We start from the raw sequence: 22,280 nt of genomic DNA, 5'->3' as shown, positions 1-22,280 counted from the left end.
TTTTTTTATTTACAGACCTCGGCTGCCGATCAACTAATCAATAATTTGGATTTGCGTGCTCGTACAGCGGCGGCCATTGTGCGTCCGCACTCTGCCGACTTTCTGGAGTATGAGGCTCGGGCCGAGGCTGCGGCAGCTGCGGCTGCGGCTGCAGCGGCTCACAATAATAAACATGAGAATGGACGTGCTCCGCGACCAAAGTCCAGCTTGGATATCAATCGGACGCCGGATAGCTTTTACTATTCGGAGGCCAGCTATGCGGACAAGATGCGCAAGAGTGCACTCTATTTGCAGAGTGGAGCTCAGCCGCAGCAGGCAGGCAATTACCGGACAGCCGGCGGGGAAATTGCCAGCGGTGTTCACACCATTGGCTATGAAAATCCCTATGAGAGGGCCTACAAACGGCAGGAGCTACTGGCCGAGGCACAGGCTCAGGGCAGTGCGGCCAGCAGCATGCCTCGAATGAGTCGTTCAGCCAGCCAGGGAATCGCTTCTGGACGTTCGGCCTCCATGCATGGACATATGCCGCATGAAGTAGAGGATTTGCCGCCCCTAAATGTGCATCCGGGCTCCATTTTCCCGCCCTCAATGTCCACACAGGAGATTATCAGCAAGAATGAACAGTTTTTGCGATCGGCCAGTGCCCGTTTGCCGAAACGCAATGGCGGCCTAGATGATGGCTATTCAGCCTCCAATTCGGCCACAACCTCGCCTACATCAGGAGCTCCAGTCTCGGCATCGGCATCACCACAACATGCACAGGATGGTGAACGCAAGCGGGAGGAGTCCATGAAGCGTTTACTCGAATGGAAGCAACGCATGTTGCAGAGTCCATTGACTCGCAAGGGCATCCAACAAGGCGGCAGCAATATGTCGGCCATGTCCAAGCTGGGCAGTAATCCCAATATACTCCTTGCATCCACAGCTGTGGCCAGTGGGGCGCGTTACGGCCCCCAAGCGGGTAAAACTGGTTTAGTCGGCAATGGCCATGGCAATGGCTCAGCGGCTGGGGCAGCCAGCGGCATACAGAGATCACGATCGGATAGCCAGGCGAATGTTGGACCGGGTGGAGTTGCATATAATAACTACTCCTCGGATGATGAGGGTAAGTCTCACCAATACACTCCATGTAATTCCCTCCTTATTATGCTTTGCTTGAACTATCTTTAATATCTCGTTGTCGCTGTCATTGAGCTCACTTTCATTCTATCTTGTATCCTTCTTACTCTGTCATAGTAACTGCCTCCTTTAAGCGTATCTGTATCTCTGTGTTGTGTGTAGCTTTTCCTAACTCTGTGTGTGTGTGTGCTCTGCTGTGCCGCATTTCATTTTCTTGTTTCCTAGGTTTTTCTTTTGCTGTGTGTACGCTCTTTGTACTTTTACTTTTATTTGCTCTTTGGCTTTACTTTCAGTTGCATGCTGCACTAGTTGCCCCTAGGCAAAAAGGCCTTCAGTATCGTATCGTATCACTTTGTAGTTGTTTTTTTTCCTCCTCTTCCTTTTATTTTTTGTTTTGCGTTTCCCTGGAAACTTTTTGTGCCCGTAGAAAATACATACTTTTAGTTAGAGCTGCCGCAGCTGCTGTTGATTGTCGTTTTAGTTTTTCATTAAACGCAACTTAAATCCATCTTAAAAGTAGTTTAATTTCCCACTCACTTGCTACTAAACTTAACATATTCCCTTGGCTTGTATATTAACAGAACTTGATTCATTATTTACGTATTATACATATACTAAAACCAACAAAGATTCCTTTTTTGTAGTTAGTTATTTAAACTATTCAATTTATTTAAACTAAAATCAAATCAACACAGAAATTAAAATAGATAAAAACAGAAAACAAAAACCTTCCTGCCGCCACACGCGTACAAAAAACAAAAAAACAGTTTTCAATTCTAAAGGATAACGATTACTTTTTATTGAAATCAGGCCATGGAAGGCCGCAAAAATGTAGGCTAACTCTGTATATATGTATGTATATGTATGTATTGCAGGACCCAGAAAACGTTTTCATATATACCTACATATTTTATTTGCTTATTATTTAAACAAATAGTTTCCAAACTAGTCTACTCTCTATCTATCTATTTCATGGGTTTAGTCTTTACAAAAGGGTTCAACAAAAATAACTATTACTTTTTCCTATTTATTGTAAATTTCAAATCATCAATTCTCTTTGGGTGTTTGGTATTTCTTCTACTAAAAGCCGCTGTAAACTTTGCACTAAAACCCACAAAAAAATAAAAAAATAAAAAAACTCAAAACGTATCAATAAAACAATTAAAAACCAACTCAATTTCAATTTTTAAAATGGGTTCAGAGGCCCAATTTTAATTGATTTTGTTTTCTTTTGTTTTGTTTAATGCATACACAGAAAATAAACAAATCAAAAATATGTTTTTTTATATTTCTTCTTTTTCATATATAAAATATATAAATATTGTTTACACGGTTTTTTTTTGTTTGTTTGTTTATATAATGTAAATGTTGTAAATCGAAAAATGCAAAAATACAAATCACACAAAACGCAGCTGGGCCTGTGGATGATAACTTGTATAGTGCGACGGCAGGAAGGTCAACAAGAAATGCAACAACAACAACCACAACTACTACTCCTACTAGTACTAGTACACAAAGCACTGCAACAACAATTGCAACAGCAACAACAATAGCAACAACAAAAATATTAGCAAGCAACAATAGCAATAATTCAAATTTAAATTTAAGTTCACCCACAAAATTTAAAGTGAGACCTCCATTGAAACCCATATTGAAAGTGCATGAGGGCCATAGAGTGCCCATCATTCAGGTGCAACCGAAACAGGCTCATGAGAGACCTAAATTGAAGCTGCAATTGCCATTAGTTGGTGGACAGGCGGATGAGAAATGTAAAGATGAAGACAAGTTGCAGGAGCAGGAGCAGCAAGAGGAGGTAGAGAATGTTCCCATTTTGCCAAAGAAAACAGCACCAAAATCTCCACAGAATGCCAATTATGTGCCCGTATACAACAATAAGCTGGTCAGCAGAAGCTCCAGTAGTACGGGTAACTATGAGAACATGGAATTTGGCAAAGCAGCTGGGATGCAGTTACAGGGAAAGGGACAAACAAAGGCGGAGGAGAAACAGGATAGCGCTGCGATTAATGATGCCGATGAGACGCCCATGCTGATGCAGCTAAAGCTTTTCAAAGAGCAGCAACAAAAGGAGACGATGAAAGAGATGGAAATGGAGATGGAAAGGGAGAAGGAGAAGGACCAACATGCGGAAGAGGATTTAACGCCAACGTCTGAAACCAAACCTGGTCTAGGAGAAGTTACAGAGCATAATGCAGAAGGGCCAATGCAAGAACGGAATGAAATGAATACTGATAATGATGATGAAGATGATGATGATGAAAGTACAGCCTGTGAAGAATACACAGATGATGATATTGATGAAGCTTTGGCTCAGGTTGATGATGATGACGATGAAGAGATTGAATCGAATAGCAAGGCAAATGCCAATTTTCCTAGTGACAAGGAATTGCAGCAAATCTATGTAAACGAGCCCATTACACCCACCGATCAGCAATTCGATGAGAGTCATTATCTGCCCATGACACCCAAAAAAGTGGAATTGGGCCAATCAGGAACTTTAAGTTTAGTTGCCACCCATGAGAGCTATAACAATGAGCAGCCGGTGGAAGACGAGAATCATTATGTAGAAATGACTAAGGGTATTATGGATGAGGATAACAAAAGTAATTATGAGATCATGTGCATTGCCACAGTGGCCAACAGCATGAAACTTTTGACCACCAAGACGGAACCCGTCTATATGGAATTGTCTGGCGTGAAGGCAACAACAGCAGCCGAAGAAGCCCACTGTTCCTCGGGTAGATCAACCCTAAAGAAGGGCAAGAAACCCAACCATCCCGGTGCTGAGACTCTAAAGAAAAAGTCCAAGAAAAGGCAGGGTAAGGATATGCCTGATATCCTTAAGCCAGCCAAAAGTGCCTTCGCCTTGGCCAGCGATAGTTCCGATGATGCAGACGATGAAAGCAGTAAACAGCAATTGGAGGCCAAGAAATTAAGATCTCGTTCACGATTTAGTTTATCAGATACCTTTAGACCAGCCTCATATTATCTTGGAGCATCGACCCCATTGAATAACTATGCTGAGAGTTCGGATAGTGAGATTTTGCCACCGCCACCTATTCCGGATTCACCACCGCCCATGGAGGAGCTAAAGACCACCGAGGAGATATTCTCGTCAGAGCATTATGACACAGTGAAGCGACGTGATAGCAAGGTTCATTTGTCATACGAACAGCTGCCCAAGATGCATGCGAGCAACACATCCCTGAATTTGCATGCCAAACACGATGCCAGCTCTACCCAATTGCAAAGCAGCCGGCTGTCCCTGCCGGATCATTTTGCCAAGGCGCGTGGCCCAACCCAGTCTAGACCGTCGGGGATGAGTTCGACAACGACCACACCCACACTTATGCTACAACAACATCACGCACGCACCCTTTCCGACTCGAATTACAGTGGCTGCCAGACGGATAATAGTTCATCGCGTACGTCATCGGATTTGGATATCTATCAAAGGCGTGGACAGTTGCGTCCATCACCGGCGCGTTGTCCCAGCAATAATTCGTTGCCTTTGCGCTATGTTGTCGGCGATAGCAGTGAAAGTGAATCTGTGGAATTTCGTCAGCGTTCCGATTCAGAGCTGGAACGACAACGTTCTCGTCGTCCTCTCTCCCAGGAATCGATAAGTGAAATTGAATCGTTGAGTGAGCAATTCGAAGAAACCCTAAGCAGTCAGGAATTGGACACATATCTGAGTCATTTGCAGGGCAGTGATCTCTTACCCTATCAGCATACCGGGGGCCAGGTGACACCGACTAGCCATCTTCTGAACGATTCCAATGCCGCAGCTGGTGCGGATATACTAACAAATTTGATAAAGCCACCGAAAACATTCCGCAATGATGATGGCGGCGATGGAGAACAGCATTTCTATGGGAATATACACTTTCTGTCGTCCACTGACTCCATCCAGCAATTGGGTGAGAAGTCGGCCAATGCTGCAGCGGCAGCAGCAGCAGCAGCAGTTGCATCCGCCGCTTATCTCACACCATCGCATAGTCGAAACAATAGCAATATATCCACTCAGTCCGCTCCGTATTATTATTCTGAATTGCCAGCACTTCCGCCACTCAATAACCAGAGGGATATTCATGCTCTGGGTCTTAATATTGCCCACATACACAATCCCATCGAACGGTTGGAGCATCAGTTCAATATGGATGCATTGGTGGACAAGGATCAGGCCATTGATAGCAAGAATCTGTATACTGTCAAGGCCAACAATGAGAAACTTAGCTATAGCAGCAATAAAAATTTAAAAGCGGGTCAAGTGCAACATAAATTGAACAATATGCAGATTGTCGATGCCGTATTGCCAGAGTTGCCACAGAGCAGCAACGGAAACGGAAGCGGCAGTGGCAACGGCAGTGGCAGCGGAAATGGGCATTCACTAAACCAAGCACATTCATTTCTCACAACTACTACTACTAAAAACACAAATCTCGCCCGTAAACTGATTGGTGGTAGTCGTTTGGATGAACATCATCGTAATGTTAGAGATGTTGGTGAAGATGATAATATGGATGATGATAATGATGATGGCGATGTTGTTGTTGGTGGTGTTGGTACTGAAAGTGATAAGAGAGAGGTGACAAGAGAGGCTAGACCAAGTGCCACAAGCATTAATACCAGTCAAATTTCAGTTCTAGGTGGCGAACTGCTCTGGGAGGAGGACACACTATGGCGCGAGAGTTTACGTCGTGTCTCACAGCGTCATGCTCGCTCCCTCGATGATCTCGATCGTATCACAGCCCCGGCCCCAGTACACCAACCAATCACCAGTACCCCGAAAACCAAACTCAGTCGTGAGGTGACCTATGTTAATGACAGCCTCAAGCCACAGCGTCAACAGGCGCAATTAGATACGGCCATGGCTATTAGCAATGAGCATGATGTCTATGTACAATTACTTGCCAATAGTTCAAATCTAACAATTGATCACAATGAACAACAAATCGATTCCGATGTCTATGAGGTGTTGCGCGAAGAGACTGCATCGAATTTGTCACACAAATCGAATGAGTTCGATCGTGAGACGATAAGACAATGGGATGCCATGTCAAGTGGCCTAATGAAGTCAAATCCCAGTGTGGAATCGGCGACTACTCCCAGTGGTTCAAGTGGTCCAGTGTTGCCCTTGACGAGCAATGTGCGTTCCATCATTCAACAATTAAATAATCAAAATAGTAATGATGATGTCAATGGTAATCCCATTGTGGCTGTTGCCAAAATACAAAAGTCCCGGACAAACAACAACTGAGATGCACACACTCACTCGCACACACAAACACTCACCCAGCACACACATAAGCACAAAACACAAACAAGAAAAAAAAATTTGAGAAAGGAGAAAGGCTTTGTTTAACATTTTCTGTTACTAGTTCTCTCAGTCTGTGTGTGTGTGTTTGGTTTGTATGTGTTTTGGCCTTCTTGACCTTGTTTTGTTTTGCGTAGTAGTTTTATTTTTGGGTTGAATTTTCTGAACGAGCCTTCAATTTGTTTGTTGTTAATTGTTATATTTGTTATTGTCATTGTTGTTGTTGTTATTCTCATTATTGTTGTATTGTTTTGTTTAATTAATCAAATGGTAAGCAAATTTTTAAAACATTTTTTTATCAATCATGCATCTCATTAAGTAATTAATGCGCTTGTAAATATCCATTAAAACTCACACCATTTCTATCACACACACACACACATACATTTACACACTCTTCTTCATCTACATAAACATACATTCACACACCCACACCCATATATATATACATACAAACATCAATTCATTCAACACGTACATGCTCTGTATAGTAAAAATTTTTATAGTATACTTATTTGGGCTTAATTCCCAACAGCAGCTGCCTAGCAAGGACTATTTTTTATCTCTTGTAGAGCACAATTTCCCTAGTATTCCTTTATTTTTTTTTTTGACTTAATGCAGAAAATTATATACATCGAAACAAAAACAAAACACAAAAACTATTTTGTGAACTAATTGGCTTCTCTTTTCAATATTTCGCGCACGCATTTAATCAATTTCGAAACCATTTCTTGTTTTCCCTCGTTCTTTTTTTTAACAATTTATTAATTAAAAACTTCCTTTGAAAATTGCAGCTTCGATTTCGGTGCAAAACGTGAACAATTTGCCCAAGGGCAATCTCACAGTCATCCCGGATCCCTCTGATGCACAACAAGAGTCGGCTTTTGCCCCATATTATGGCAGTTCGGTGGAGACAAAATATGCCAAGGCCACAATTCTAACGGATCGTGGCCAATATGGTCCAGGTGGTGGCAAGGGAGCTGGCACCATTGGTGCCACATCTACACCACAGCAGCAGCAACAATTTGTCATTCGTCGTGCCGGAAGTCGTGCTGAAATCGATATGCTTGAACGTGAAACCAGCTCTCAGATAAGGGTAAGTTCCAAAATCGACCAAGTTGGGGGAGAGTGGGGCAACAATAAATTTGCAGTTCAGTGGGGCAAGAAAGTTGGCAAATTAAGTGCATCATATTTAAACCCACCTACTATCCCACATCATAATTTAGAACTTGGATGTATCGGCTGGTGATTTATTGAGTCGCACCCACGAGGAGTTGGTACTTCTGCTAATACAATTGCGTCGCCAGAGCAGTCAAACCGCCAGGGCCATTGAGCAGTGTTGCAGTGATATTCATGATGTTCAGGTGGTTACAACATGTTTTTCGTCTCTTGGTTGTTGGCTTATCCGAATAATTATGGTGTCGGTGTTCTGTGACTAATTTAAGTTTAAGCTTCTTAAATAATCTTTGCCATTTTTTTGAACTAACTTAACAATCATCCTAATTGTTTGCCATAGAATCGCCTACGCAGTGCTGAGGGTCTAACTCGTGCGGAAAGTATACAGCGTTTGGATTATTTGAAGCAGCATTTGCTTGATCTAGAGCGTCAGTATGAGAAGAGCAAACCATTGGTTAATCTGGTCGATAATATGGTAAAATTGGGCTCTCTATATCGCAACGATGCAAATGGTAGAGCTCAGCCAGCCACTTTAGATCGTCTGGAGTTCAATCAACGCATGCAAGAACGCCAAATGATGCAGGAAGAGCAAAAGCAATGGGAACGTCTCAGTCCAAATCAATCGGAGCTTCAGGTACGTAATTCAATTCAAAAATAAAATAAGTTGAATATCAACTTTAACTCTATTTAGGCCAAGGTTCAGGAGCTTTATCAATTGGATCAATTGCTGCAGGAGGAATCTGGCACTTTGCAGAGCCTGCAACGTGATAAAGAGGATCTTGAGCGTGCTCTTGGTGGTCTACGTGCACGCATACATGACAACAATGCCACGCCCATGGCCATGGAGGCGGCCAAGAAGCAACAGCATATACTGGAACGTGAATTGTCTCGTGTCCATCAATTGTTGGCCGAGAACTCAAAGGTAGCTAAGGTGCCTAGTAAAAGTTTTTTGCATAATACAAATAAACAAAAATATGTGTACTTATCTATTTAAACGCTTGTGCTATGCATGTTGCTTTTGTAACTAATTCGAATACAAGATAAAATACGATTTGAACGGAATTCTCTGCTATGTGATTATTCAATTCAAATTTGATTGAACTTCAGATGCAAAAGACTTTTACTAAAACGCCGTCTGCATGTGCCAACGATTTGGTGATAAGCTCCTTCGAACACACACACTTAATCTCCTGTCATTACAGAAACTAGAGCAAACGGTCGCTGGTAATAGCCGCCTGGAGCAGGAGTTGTTATTGCTGCGCCAGAAAGTGCAGTCAAGTCGGGCCACAGGCAATGGATTGAATAACGATGCTGTGCATCTTAATGGCAATCAGACGGCTGCTGTCCTTCAATCGGAATTGGAACGAGTGCAATCCCTGGTTGGCGATATGCAACGCCAAAGACATGAACTGAGTTCCGCTGTCCGTCAGTTGACCGAGAATTCGACACGTTTGTATCAAGAGATTGGCAATAAGGAAATGACTGCTGCCACCTCGAATGGCAGTCTAAAGAAGCGCAGCAATTCCACCAGCTGGACAGAGACCGATTTGGATTTGAATATGCAGCACAGTGGCAGTCGCCAGCATTTGAATGATTCGACTTTGAATCTATCGACGCCATTGTATGTGGACACGAACAGCTCGGCCAAGTTGAGTGACTATAATCGTTATAATGGTGGCAGCAGCGATGCCCTGGAAATGAGTGGTGTGGATAGTGATGGTTTCTTGGATAGCAATCCGTTTGCCAATCTGAGTAACTTGGAGAAACAGGAAATTAAAACGGTGCGCATTGTTAAGCGAGAATCGGAGCGACGTCATCGGGATCGCAGTGAACGTGGTCTAAGTAGTTCCACACAGAATTTGGATCAGGTACTAGAGGAAGAGCAATATGCCCAGCAGCAACAGCAACAGCAACAACTGTATGCCCAGAGCTTGCAGGAGCAAATGACTAATGGACATCACAGTCGTTCCAAGTCCTTGCCTCGCAATTACAGCGAACCACCTAAGCCCAGGCATAGCCGGCATATGAATGGATCCATTAAACAGAACGGCCACAGTTCATACAATGGCGGCTATGACTATGACCGGAACAGTAACTATGAGCATCAACCACCTCCACCGCCAGCCCCCCAAAGCAATGGCCATCATCAACATCCGCATCAGCAACAGCAACGAGAACATCTTAATCCCCTGGCTAATGCCTATTTTGCCAAGCAACTGCAACAGCAAGCCAATCCTTCCAGGGATAGTGCCCGCGTGGCTTTACGCACCAAGACCGAATCTCTGCAGAGCCTTAACAAGAGCTTGACTGACATTAGTCCGGAGCCTGTGTTCCAGAGTGTGGCTGCACGGCAGATTATAAACGAAATGTCTGCTGGTTCGGCATCCGAAGACACCGAAAAGATTGTGGAGAAAGTGCCACCTCAGCACAAACATCGAAGGGCAGTTCCGCGGGAGAAACGTCGCCATTACACGGCGCCCAACAATGTCAATCAGAAGGCCATGGAAAAGGTGCAGGCCGAGAATGATATGAATCGCAATGTAAGTATAAATATAACTATTCATACTTAAATCATATAATAACTTTCAAATCTATACAGAATACTAATTGGAGGGCTCGTGATGATCTTGATATGGAGGTGGCATTGCGTCCACGTATGAATGCTCCCGATGTGGTGCGTTCGGCTCTGGGTCAGGGTGAAAAGATATCTGAAAATACCATTGATAACTTACTTTTGGCTCCAAATAAAATTGTTATACCCGAGCGTTACATACCAGAAACAGTAAGTCTCTTCAACAGATGAGAATGAGATGATCATTATTTAATCAAAATCTTTCACAGACGCCTGAACTATCGCCAGAGGAAAAGAAACGGCGTCAGGAGAAGGTTGAATCGATTAAGAAAATGCTCTCTGAGGCACCCATTAGCAGCAATGTAAGTTTATAGAGATAATACCAAAAACTATATATGCATTTGATGATTCATCTTGCTGTTCTTTAGGAGAATGAACATCTGCCGCCCAGCAAATTGAATGCAGAGAAGAAACAACGTGAACATCTTCTGCAACTTAATCAAATTCTTGCCCAACAAGTCATGCAAGTCAGCAAAATTGTAGCCGGTACGTAGAGTTTGACCATCAATGCATTTAGGTCTTTAAATTTAGTTATATAAGCTCTTGTGTTCAGTTCCAATTGATATTCAAAGTTTTTTAAACGATTATTCAAACTGTTGATGCAATGCCTTGAAAGTTGAGTTTATGTTTAATGTTAATTTTTTATTTTATTTCAAAAACATAACATTTTATTTCCCATCAATCTATATATGAATTTTCTTTATGTATTTAACTTTAACCAATATATATATATATGTGTAAAAATCTCTGCGTTTATTCAATGTAATTCAAAATCATGCCAGAGAGCATTATATCACTCTGTCCCTGCTCTTTCCCTAACTCTCTATCTCAACTGTCAACTCTATGCTCTTCTAATCTATAATATCTTCTTTCGACTTTTTTCTAATTTTCTAGATGATTAATGATAAATCCATATCATAAGCCATACCATCTAATATCTAAATTGTGTTACGCCCCCTTTAAAATATAAGATCCATCCAAGATACCAAAGATCATCATCTATTTAGATTCATCTCCCTCATTCAAAGGCGTTCAAATATCATATCACAAACAAACACATTCAACACTTTTCACAGTCAATCATACAATCACTCTATACATGCAATTAAAAAATACATTTACCCTACCCATTCATATACATACATTACATATCTTCTTTTTATGTAAATTCTTTATCTATGTATGTATATTTCATAACATTGCAATAATACATATCAAACTTATTCTTAAACGGGGGGTTTAATTCACTTTAGTCTTTCACTTAATGCCTTTTTAGAGCTCGTGAAAAATTCTATTCACTTTTTTTTATGGGTTATTAGAGAGTTAATCTCTTGTCTTTTAAAAATAGGCAAATATATAATGTTTCGTTTTAACAAGTTCATATTACTTAACTAAAGCTATCAATAAACAATAATCTGTGTTGATTAATAAAATAATCCTTCTATGTTTGATTTTTAAAATTACTCCCAGAATCAAATAAAATTTCTAAGTTTATTGAAACACACGAGCTAAAAAAAGACTTTCAGGCAAAGAAAGATAAAGAAATATAGGAAACTTAGCTATAAATTATAATTATTAATATCAATTAACAAATTTATTGTTATGTTAGTGAATATATATATGTTTTTACATACATTTATGTTTGATTTATATTTATGTGTTTATGTTTATTGTTTTCTTTTTATTTTCTTGCATTTTTCTAGGCAATCCCACTAGTCACAACTAATTGTTTAATTAGTCTGTCATGTTGTTTTTGTTCACCTTAATTTTTGTGTTTTTTTAAAGTTTTTTTTTTTTTTTTGTATGCATTTTGTTTTGCTCACATTGTTATTGGAAAAAGAATATTGAATATTATAAACAAGAAATTTGGATAAATGGGTTCGCGATCACACTTGCGTATATACAATAACAACAACAACAACAACATCAACCAACATTAAAATACAATAACAACAACAACAAGATCAACACAGCAATAGAAACACGCAATGATATTGAGATTATAGCATGCTAAACTCACTCAAATCACTATAAACTCACATAAAATACTGAACGACAATGAATAATATGAAAAAACCAAAATAAACATCAACGCAATCACAACAAGAACAACAACAATAAGCACATGAACAAGAACAACAACAACAAGAACAAGAACAAGCATAAATGACATACGAATCCGTAAGTGAAGGTTTGTACACATTATTTTATTTAATTTTTCTCTATTCGTATGATCCTGTATTGTATGTATGTAGCTTGCGCCCAAAACTATGCTTCAAAAATTTCAATTGGCCCTAACTAATCGGCCTTGTATCTATAAAAGTCTAAATATATCAAATTGCACTTGAACACTTAAACAAATTCCAAAACAAAACAAACTTTTAATACCCACACATTCAATACACAAACCCTTAAACTCACAATACGTCAAACAAATGATTTTAGCAGAACACCAAAAGTAGAGCACTTTAAATTGTATTAAAGACACAATATATATTGGAAAAGATTAATAGAGTTTGCATAGCTTCTTATGCCTTAAAGACAGACAAGGTATACAGATTCGAAATAACAGAATTTTGTGTTTTATAACGTAAACTGAGTTAAATTTATACCAGGTCAGCAAATATTTCAACAGTTTTAAGACCACAATTTAATTTTTATAGAAAAAACAACAGTCCTCAGAAATTTTGTTCCCTTGAGAAGAGATTTTGAATCCTTAAATGGGTTATGCTGCAGTTTACCTTATGGTTTAACAATGGTTTAACAATCAAGCTCCAAAACGACTGCGCTTGAGTGTTGTTCTTATTTATATAAATCAATCAACACTAGGTAACTCAAATACACTTAAACTCCAAAGAAAGGCAACAGGAAACTTTATAGTAAATACTATAGGTATACTTAGGATGAATTTATAGCTCAATTTGACAGATTTGTTAAGTTTTGAAACTAAATTCTGCTGCACTGCCTAAAATGCGTAAAACTAAACTTTGCCTAACACAGTCAAAAAACGAAAATGCAGCGCCAAAAACGCTCAAAAGATGAGTAAGTATAAGCTCAAGGCACACACACACAACAAGAACAACATACCGAACAATATACAAACAAACATCCATTCACATCAACTTTTATAGTAACTTTCAAAATGTTTCTCTGTGTACCCTAAAGAAACTTTTACAGCACGCTTGGGAAGGTTTTTGGTCAATTCTAAATGAAGCAATGAGTGAAAAGCAAGTTGAACTAACATGAACTTTTCTTTTTTCTTCCTTTTTCTGCTCTTTCTTCATCATCTTCTTCTTTACCGGTGTCATCTTCACTTATTACCAATCATAGAGAAAGCCATGTCCAAAGCGGCCGACAAATCGAATCAGGGCAGCGATGACGAGGAACGTGAAAGACGATCGGAATCACCAAGCGATTCACTGCCTTTATATCAACAACGCGACAATTTTTACAGCTAAATACTAAATAATAACCAGAATAATGCATACGATCAAACTTGACTCTACTGAATACTAAATACCTAATACAAAAATTAACTCCGAACGAGCGTTTACAAAAATATGAATAATAATAATAATAATTAGCACAATAACTGCTGCATTTATCTTCAGAATCAAAACTAGAAAACAAAAGAAAAATTTGCTAAACTGTTTTTAATCGAAATCGTATCAATTCTTAATGTGACTGAATTATAAGAAAAAGAAAACCAAAAACTAAAAAAAAAGATAAACAGGAGCAAGTAATTGATAAATGTGTATGTAAGTGGAAAATTAACGAATTTTTTGTGGAGCTAAAGGAAAGGGAAATACTTGTTGAAACGTAAATTATACATATGCATGCAAATATACACACAATATATATATGTATATACATACATACATACACATATACATTATATGGAAATCAAAGATGCAACATATCAATGTAAAACGCGTTAAATGTCAGTTAAACATTTTCAATTACATATTAATTAGTGAGCGTTTAAAAAACTAAAAGCTACATATATATATATATATATATATGTATGTATATTTACTATATATGTATGTATATGAGTACTTAGCTGATACTATGGCAAGTTTTAAGTCAAAAGAATCCAGAAAAGATAAATATGTGTGTGTAAATGTTAAAGTCAAATCACGTTTCTGTGCAGGACAACAACAACAAAAAAAAAAATAAGTAAAGAGGCAAAAATGGCAAATTAATTAAATTTAAAGACTTTTTGTAACGGACTTCTTAAATAAATAAACAAATTATTTATTAAATATTGCATTTGGCCGTGGAAACAAACCAAACCAACAAACAATAAGAATTGAACAATTTTTGGAGCCAATTATTGCATTTGATATGAACAAGTTTTTATTTTTTGTTATTAAACAACAAAAATTTCAATTAACAGACAGCAGCTAAGGCTTCTACGTATCTGAATCTTAGGATATGAAGATTATTCCTATAGAAAAATAAACACAATGAATCAATTGCACTTACTCGAATACACTACCCGAAAAAATAAAATGTACCTACCTATTGCAATTAATCGGCGAGAAGAAAAGCTAAAACCTACATATAATGAAATTGTATTTAAAGGACATAAATACATACTATTCATATATCAGACATATACATATATCTATATATATTTTAATTTTTAATTATAAATACATACAATTAGAATCAATTACATAAACGAGCATGCAAAAAATGATTTAAATATGTAGGTCAATTAGGCAGGCAATTATATAAATATCGACAAAGAAAAAAGTCGGGATAAAAGTGAAGATAACAACAACAAGATCAATGCAAAGTCAATAATGAAATTATATGCAAATGCTAGTTAAAGTTAATGTCTATATAACTTGAAAAGTTATTAAAAGTGGCATAAGATTATACAAAAAAAATTATCTACATAGAATCATAGACATCTAAATATACATACTATACCTTACTACTATATGCATAAACCACAACGATAATCTGTTATATATATATGGGAAAGTAAAAAAAAAAAAAATGAAATTTAAAAAAAGATAAACTAATCCATGCAAAGTGTACAAAAATATTTCTTTAAGTTCTTTTTTAGTTTGTTATAAAATTAATATGTTTTATTATTTTAATGCTTAGCCTTTAAATTAAAATATTATACGTATATATATTTTTAACAATAACTTAAAATTGTTTGTACATTTCGCGGTGCTATATGGATGTAAAAAGAAATTATGATGAAAATTTTAAGGATTTTTTTCTTTAAGTTTACGCACAAAACGCTACAAATTAAACATAATAAATAACTAGAATGCCAAGCTTAACAAGTTATCGAATTGCAAATTGCACAGATATGCCCCGCCCCCCCAAAAAAAAAAAAAAAAAAACCAGACAAAAAAAAAACTATATATATCAAACACACACACACACTAAAAATATTTATAGCATATATCATAAATATATATATATACATATATACATATATAAGTCATATTATGACGCAAGAGTTGAAAACGAAAAGAAAACTGCATCAAATTGAACAGATGAGAAAATGTTATCAATAAAGATTATAGTTGAAAATTTAAATTCATTATCCACACTGTTTACTTATTATTCAGTTACAACTGAAGGTTGTTACTCAATAGCGGAACAGGAACTGGTCATCTGGTAAGTGCGTCAATTTGCCAGCTAAATTCAAGATCAATGTTAAGTCTATACACAATAAAAGAGCTGGATGAAAACACGAAAGAGGAATATACATATATAAAATCTGGGCATGAATCACAATGAATACGTGCCCCAAGCAACCGCAGAGTCAATCCCGCTAAAGTGAGATACAAAGCACTATATAAATATGACTAGGATTGACAAACAACCTGCTAAAGGCACACGCATGTATGTACATACGTGAGTGTGTATGTTGTGTGTAGGTGTTTTTTCTTGTTGCCAAAATGTAGAGCAATCTATAACTTTCTAAAAAAAGAAACAAAACAAAAGTCACTTCTTATCAAATTCTAATATCAAACCAATTAACATACGAACGAAAACACTTTTCGCTTTTACTCAATGAACCAGCTAAACAACCAATAAAAGGCATAGTCAAAGTTCATTAGGTTTATTTGCACAAATTAACATTAGTTTATCATATTAGATAAGTGTTTAAAATGCGTTTTAAAACCTAAACTTGATTGCCCTTTATTCTTATGCATGGAGAAACCGATCATTTGAGTACTCGATTACTCGACATTACAACAGACATATAAACTACTGTCTTATGATTTATATTGAACCGATGACAAGATATAATATGTACACACACATACATATGTATACATATGCAAAAAACCTGAAATATCATTAAACCAATCAGGTTTGGTCGTTGCTGCTATTTAACACAAAAGCAACTCAAAAATCTCTGTGAGTAAGAAGAAAAAAAACCCCGGCGACATTGTCGACGCATTAATTGTGCGGAATTAAGTGAGTCGACCGTTTAAGTTAGTCGGCATTGTGTGCCTCAGGTGTGAGGTTGAGGTTCAATTTAAGGGAAACAAGACAAACTCACAAAGGTAGAATGTCGTCTACTTTAGTTCTAGGATTTGTAAGTTAAATAAATAGTTTTTCAATCTACAGACAACCATTTAAAGTTATTTCTATTATTCATGGCAGCTGTTACTTCTTGGACTACAAGTCTGGGCAGCTCCATCACTTGGAATTGAAGATGCGTCAGCCAATCAGGCTTTGGATTTGTTGGCCGAGGAGTCGGCGGCTTCTCCAGTGAGAGAGATTCCCCACTTACGATATCGACGGCATCATTTCTATCATCATGATCATGATTTCAATTGGAACAACGGACATAATCAACATAATCAATACTTTCCAAGTCCTGGTTGTCATCATCGTGGCTTTGGGGCTCCACCAGATTCTTGGTCGCATCATGGACCATCGCATCCTTTTGGCTTTGGCCCACCAGGACCACCATCCCGTGCGTTTGACCCACAGCTACAGCCTACACCACCTTATAAGACTAAATTGGCACCATTTAATGGCAAGTGTTAATAATATCCAAGAAATATGTTTTATAATCTCAAAGATTTCTTTAGATGAATCCAAAGAGAATAACCTGGAGCCACAGCAAATGATTGACATCAGTACAACAACTGTAGCAGCACCACCACCATCCACACAACCACCACCAACAACAACAACAACATTACCAACTAGTTCCACAGAAAGTGATACCTTGGATATAGATATACGCATTGGATAGGTTCTAGTTTTATTTGTCTTCAAGTAAAATCTTCTCATTAAAAATTCTAAAATTAAACTCCCGCGTCTGTGTGTGTGTGTTTGGGATTAATAAACTTTTTATGCTCATGCCAGGATGCACATGAAGTGGGGCCAGTTAATATGAAACCACAGAACCTCTTTTAAACGGATCGCCAACCAAAGGAGGACAGGTCGAAATGGTAATTCTAGATGATAAACAAACTCATTTGTTATGACTTTTTAAAAGCCCACTAACTGACTGACTGACTGAATGAACGAACCAAAACGAAAGAAAGTCGCGGCCATAAACTAAACAGATCTTGAAATGAGAACACAACAAATAACAAAGAACAAAAGCTTTGCCTTCTTTTTGCTTTTTTAGCGACGACGATCACCATTCATTCTCATTCTCCATATAAGACATACTATAGTATATATCTGTCTCCCGTCTCTCACGCACTTTACGCAGGAACAAAGGCAATACGATACGATTGACAATCCAAGAACCGGACCGTACCCAATAAGAGTATTCCAGCAATCGGTAGATAGGTAGGTGGGTAGGTATAAAAGCAAAGCTCGCCGAGAGTTTGACTGTCATTTGACGCCAAACGAGCGTCGTACGCAGTAGTTAATCCACATCGGTTTCCCAGTAGTAGTCTCTCCTCTGCCGCCGTAGGAATTGTTGTGTCGAGTTGCCTTAAGAAATGGGTAAGCATAAAATCCCAGATCGGCCTGGTCTTGCATATCAAACGCGAACGAAGCTTCTCATACGGTTAATGAACTCTATATGGGCACAATTATGGGCACATAACCTTAGCATACCCAAAATAAAAGTAAGAGAGGTGCAATCAATGTTACTACCGACATGTCAAATAACAAAAACAAAAAAATTATATATGCAAGTCTCGTCAATCTCGATAAACAACAAGTCGTAACAGAAATGTTTTGTGTTTATCTTTAATGCCGATATTATTTGACTTCTCCCCGCGTAGTGCAACATTTAAAGTGGCTTCTGCCGCTGCTGGCCGTATTGTATGCTTCTGGGCCAGTAGAAATTTTGGCTAACGATCAACCGGCTCGCATTGTTTGCTATTTTAGCAATTGGGCCGTCTATCGTCCAGGTATTGGACGCTATGGCTTGGAGGATATACCAGCTGATCTCTGCACGCATTTGATTTACTCTTTCATTGGAGTGAATGACAAAAGCTGGGATGTATTGGTTATTGATCCCGAATTGGATGTCGACCAAGAGGGTTTCCAGAAGTTCACACAGCTGCGTCAAACTCATCCTAAACTGAAGTTACAAATTGCTGTGGGCGGCTGGGGTGAAGGTGGCTCCAAATACTCACAAATGTCGGCAGTGCGAGAGCGACGACAGAGTTTCATACGCAGCGTTGTCCAGTTCATGAAACTCTATAATTTCGATGGCTTCGACTTGGATTGGGAATATCCAGGGGCCACTGATCGTGGTGGCACCTTTGGCGATAAGGATAAGTTCTTGTATTTCGTGCAGGAGCTAAGGCGAGCTTTCGATCGTGAGGGTCGCGGCTGGGAGATAACCATGGCAGTGCCGGTAGCCAAATTTAGACTACAAGAGGGCTATCATGTGCCCGAGTTGTGCGAGTGAGTATTGAAAGGGATTCTTTTGGTTGAGCATCAATGTGAGGCAAATTCAATTATTGCAGATTACTCGATGCCATTCATGCTATGACCTATGATTTGAGGGGAAATTGGGCTGGCTTTGCCGATGTGCATAGTCCACTGTATAAACGCAAACACGACCAGTATGCCTACGAACGCCTCAATGTGGTAAGTTCAGATGGACGAATGACTGGTTAGATGTCTCTGTGCCAAACTAATTAGCATTGCCATTCAAGAATGACGGCCTCGCACTGTGGGAGGAGATGGGCTGCCCGGCAAACAAATTAGTGGTTGGCATTCCCTTCTACGGACGCACCTACACACTGAGCAATTCGAACAAGAACTACAACATGGGTACGTATATCAATAAGGAGGCGGGTGGAGGAGCTCCAGGTCCCTATACGAATGCCAGCGGATTTTTGGCCTACTATGAGATATGCACCGAAGTGATGGACAAATCGAAAGGATGGACTGTTGAATGGGATGATGCCGGCATGGTGCCATTTACCTATAAAGACACCCAATGGGTGGGCTATGAGAACGAGGCATCCGTACAAATTAAAATGGACTTTATCAAGGCAAAGGGCTATGCTGGAGCCATGACCTGGGCCATCGATATGGATGATTTCCATGGTCTGTGCGGTCGCAAGAATGGTCTAATGCAAATTCTCTATGATAATATGCGAAACTATCGTGTGCCAGAGCCAACACGAGAGACAACACCGCGGGTAAGTGTGTGTGTATGTTTGTGTGTGGGATGTTTGCCAAAAATCCAACACATTTCGAGTGAAAGCCAATGAAAATTTTCTGTATTTTACACTTTTTGCAGCCTGAGTGGGCGAAACCACCCGCCACATCGCCCAATCCGGATGAGGGAGAACCAGTGCAAGCGGCGGTGACATCAACAACGACGCGTAAACCGAAACCAAAGCCAAAACCCACGTCAACACCAGTCGTCACAACGTCAGCACCTATACCAAAGCCATCCAGCTCCACCACCACCAAGACAACCAAGGTTTGAGCCCAATCGAATGAATCTATGATCGTAGTTAATAAATTCTTGTGTTTTCTCCAGAAACCTAAAAAAGCCCAAAAAGACCACGACTACAGTGAAACCTACGACTACAGCAACACCAGAAAAGATAACCGAAGAGCCCGAAGAAGTTGTAGGTGGATCTCAACCACAATTTGATCCAAGTGAAATTGATTGCTTCAATCGTGACTTTGTGCCTCATCCCAATTGCAGAAAGGTAAAACTAACTAGTAAAACTACAGAGAAAACCCTCTAACTAATAAAAATGTATTCCCTTTAGTATTTCCGTTGTGTCCATGGCAAACCCGTGGAATTCGAATGCAAAGAGGGCACAGCATTTCACACAGTTCTAAATGTTTGTGATTGGGCTGAGAATAGTGATCGCTATTATTGTACCAAAACTAAGACAAAGAGCCAAGGCAATGAAGCCCACTAACTCATAAATATAAAGAACTTTCAACTTATTTATTAGATTAATTAAGAATTCCTAATTTATATATATCTCTCAAGTTTTTCACAATAAATATTAGCTTTGTGACATCATAAAGCAAATACATAAGATTTAAGATGATATCATCAGGATTATTGTTCGAGACGAAAAAAATAACATTAAATTAACATTTAAATATAATAAAATCAAGCACTTAATTAACCATTTCATGTATAGGGTAAATTTTAATGTTAAATACTCTTTTCAATTATAAATTTGCCATAAAAGAAATGACTTGCATTGGTCTGTGGTCAGGCATGAGGCGAATGATGCGATGCGCCCTTGGAACTTTGAACAGCTGTTCATGCAATCAACCGTACAAATGACCGTTGATAAATGTTGGAAACCCAAACAATTTTCTCAAAATGTTGCTTGTAATCTCATCTTGAAAAACATAGCATACAGAAATGCGGCAAAGAGCAAGAGAGATGGAAGAGTTAAATCATTTGTGACATATAACAAATCGGGCAGCTCAACAAGAAAATGTTACTCAAAAATATTTGTACAAGAATACATGAAAATATATCTATGAATATATCTCTTCATACATCTGCTGCATGTATGTATGTATGTATATATGTGCTGCTCAGATGTAATTTAGTTTTTGACTCAAAAATATGAAAATTTCTCCAACATGGACACTTAAATACACTGCACACAAACTTGAGACCTATAATTTTAAGCTAGAGCAAAGGCAAAATTCAAATTAAGGGACAGTCTTTATTGGGATAGTTTATATTAAATGAATTGTATTAAATTTTTTATTAAAGACTAAAATTTTAGACAATTTGAATTGAATTGAATGAGTTCTTGAAGGAAGAGGGGCCTATTCTACCCATACCAGACTAGGCCCTTAATCACAAGGATATAGTGGTAGGTTCTAGGTACTTGTTGAAATGTTAAATCAATCAGGTTTTCAAATACTACTCTAATAGACGTATTCATATATCTATGACTAGAATATATAAAAGACAATAAGTATAATAAGTAATTAATAATGCATTAAGAAACATCACAGATTTCAATGACTTTAATTTGAGTACTATATGAATCTTAATGTAGATATTTAGTATGGCCTCTGAAACATTTCAAAATACATATTCTTTTTTTGAAGACTTAAAGAAAATATGATATTATGAAATCAAAAACATTATAATCTAAATAAAGAATTGGAAGAATCCTCAGTTTAAGCTATTTTTCATAACAGTTTCACCCTTTTAATAAATGTTTACTAAAAATACCTAATCTAATTTATTTTGATCAACGAAAATTATAAAATTGCTGCTTTACATTGAAACATGAAAAGATAATATCGAGATACCAATTGTTAGGAGTTATTTATAAATTCACAGACTATTTTTAACATCCAAATAAACCTTCAGATGGATTCTAGATCGGTATCCTTCTGGGTTTGTTATCCAACTAAGTATTTCGATGTTTCTAAATTCACAAACGTGTTTTTTAAATTAATGAGTAAATATAGAGATCAACTGGTCAGCTCGTTTGAAATTTCAGAACTTTGACAACCAAATAACTAAATTAAGAAATTTTGTATGGTAATTTGTAGGTTAATAAATTTAGATGATTGAAAAAAGAAATCCCAAAC

General features: G+C 38.2%; 2 protein-coding genes and 1 long non-coding RNA gene across 13 annotated transcripts in view; all 3 read left to right on the top strand.

Moving 5' to 3' along the window:
* Positions 1-15,606, top strand: part of kmr (kramer) — a 50,731-nt gene extending 35,125 nt beyond the window's left edge. For 4 of the 10 annotated variants that reach the window (XM_068296046.1, XM_068296044.1, XM_068296045.1 and 1 more), the window contains 2 exons: positions 16-1,105; positions 2,532-6,468. In XM_068296046.1, coding sequence (XP_068152147.1) covers positions 16-1,105; positions 2,532-6,397 — 4,956 coding nt within the window. In that variant the 3' untranslated portion in view covers positions 6,398-6,468. Of the gene's footprint in view, positions 1-15; positions 1,106-2,531; positions 6,469-7,248; positions 7,551-7,680; positions 7,819-7,970; positions 8,265-8,321; positions 8,562-8,832; positions 10,171-10,229; positions 10,413-10,471; positions 10,565-10,630; positions 10,749-11,156; positions 11,495-11,965; positions 12,454-13,592 lie in introns of those variants that run through there. The other 6 variants (XR_011033235.1, XR_011033236.1, XR_011033237.1 and 3 more) reach the window with 6 other exon arrangements.
* A 1,098-nt stretch (positions 15,607-16,704) lies between these two features.
* On the top strand, positions 16,705-17,568 carry LOC137582834 (uncharacterized). 2 transcript variants are annotated; one of them, XR_011033327.1, is made up of 3 exons: positions 16,705-16,842; positions 16,911-17,289; positions 17,345-17,568. It is a non-coding gene; the product is annotated as an uncharacterized lncRNA (long non-coding RNA). The 2 variants fall into 2 exon arrangements; XR_011033328.1 differs by having other exon boundaries at positions 16,795-16,810.
* A 547-nt stretch (positions 17,569-18,115) lies between these two features.
* Positions 18,116-20,745, top strand: Cht5 (Chitinase 5). The gene is given in 8 exon segments (XM_068296109.1): positions 18,116-18,218; positions 18,503-19,133; positions 19,196-19,319; positions 19,388-19,879; positions 19,981-20,166; positions 20,227-20,232; positions 20,234-20,401; positions 20,465-20,745. Coding segments are annotated over 8 exon segments (1,767 nt in total). The 5' UTR covers positions 18,116-18,214; the 3' UTR covers positions 20,621-20,745.
* The last annotated feature ends 1,535 nt before the right edge of the window (positions 20,746-22,280 follow it).

Source organism: Drosophila tropicalis, unplaced genomic scaffold (assembly GCF_018151085.1).
Source record: "Drosophila tropicalis isolate 14030-0801.00 unplaced genomic scaffold, ASM1815108v1 contig_859, whole genome shotgun sequence".
Classification (NCBI taxonomy): domain Eukaryota; kingdom Metazoa; phylum Arthropoda; class Insecta; order Diptera; family Drosophilidae; genus Drosophila; species Drosophila tropicalis.
This window is presented reverse-complemented; position numbering and strand designations above follow the sequence as displayed.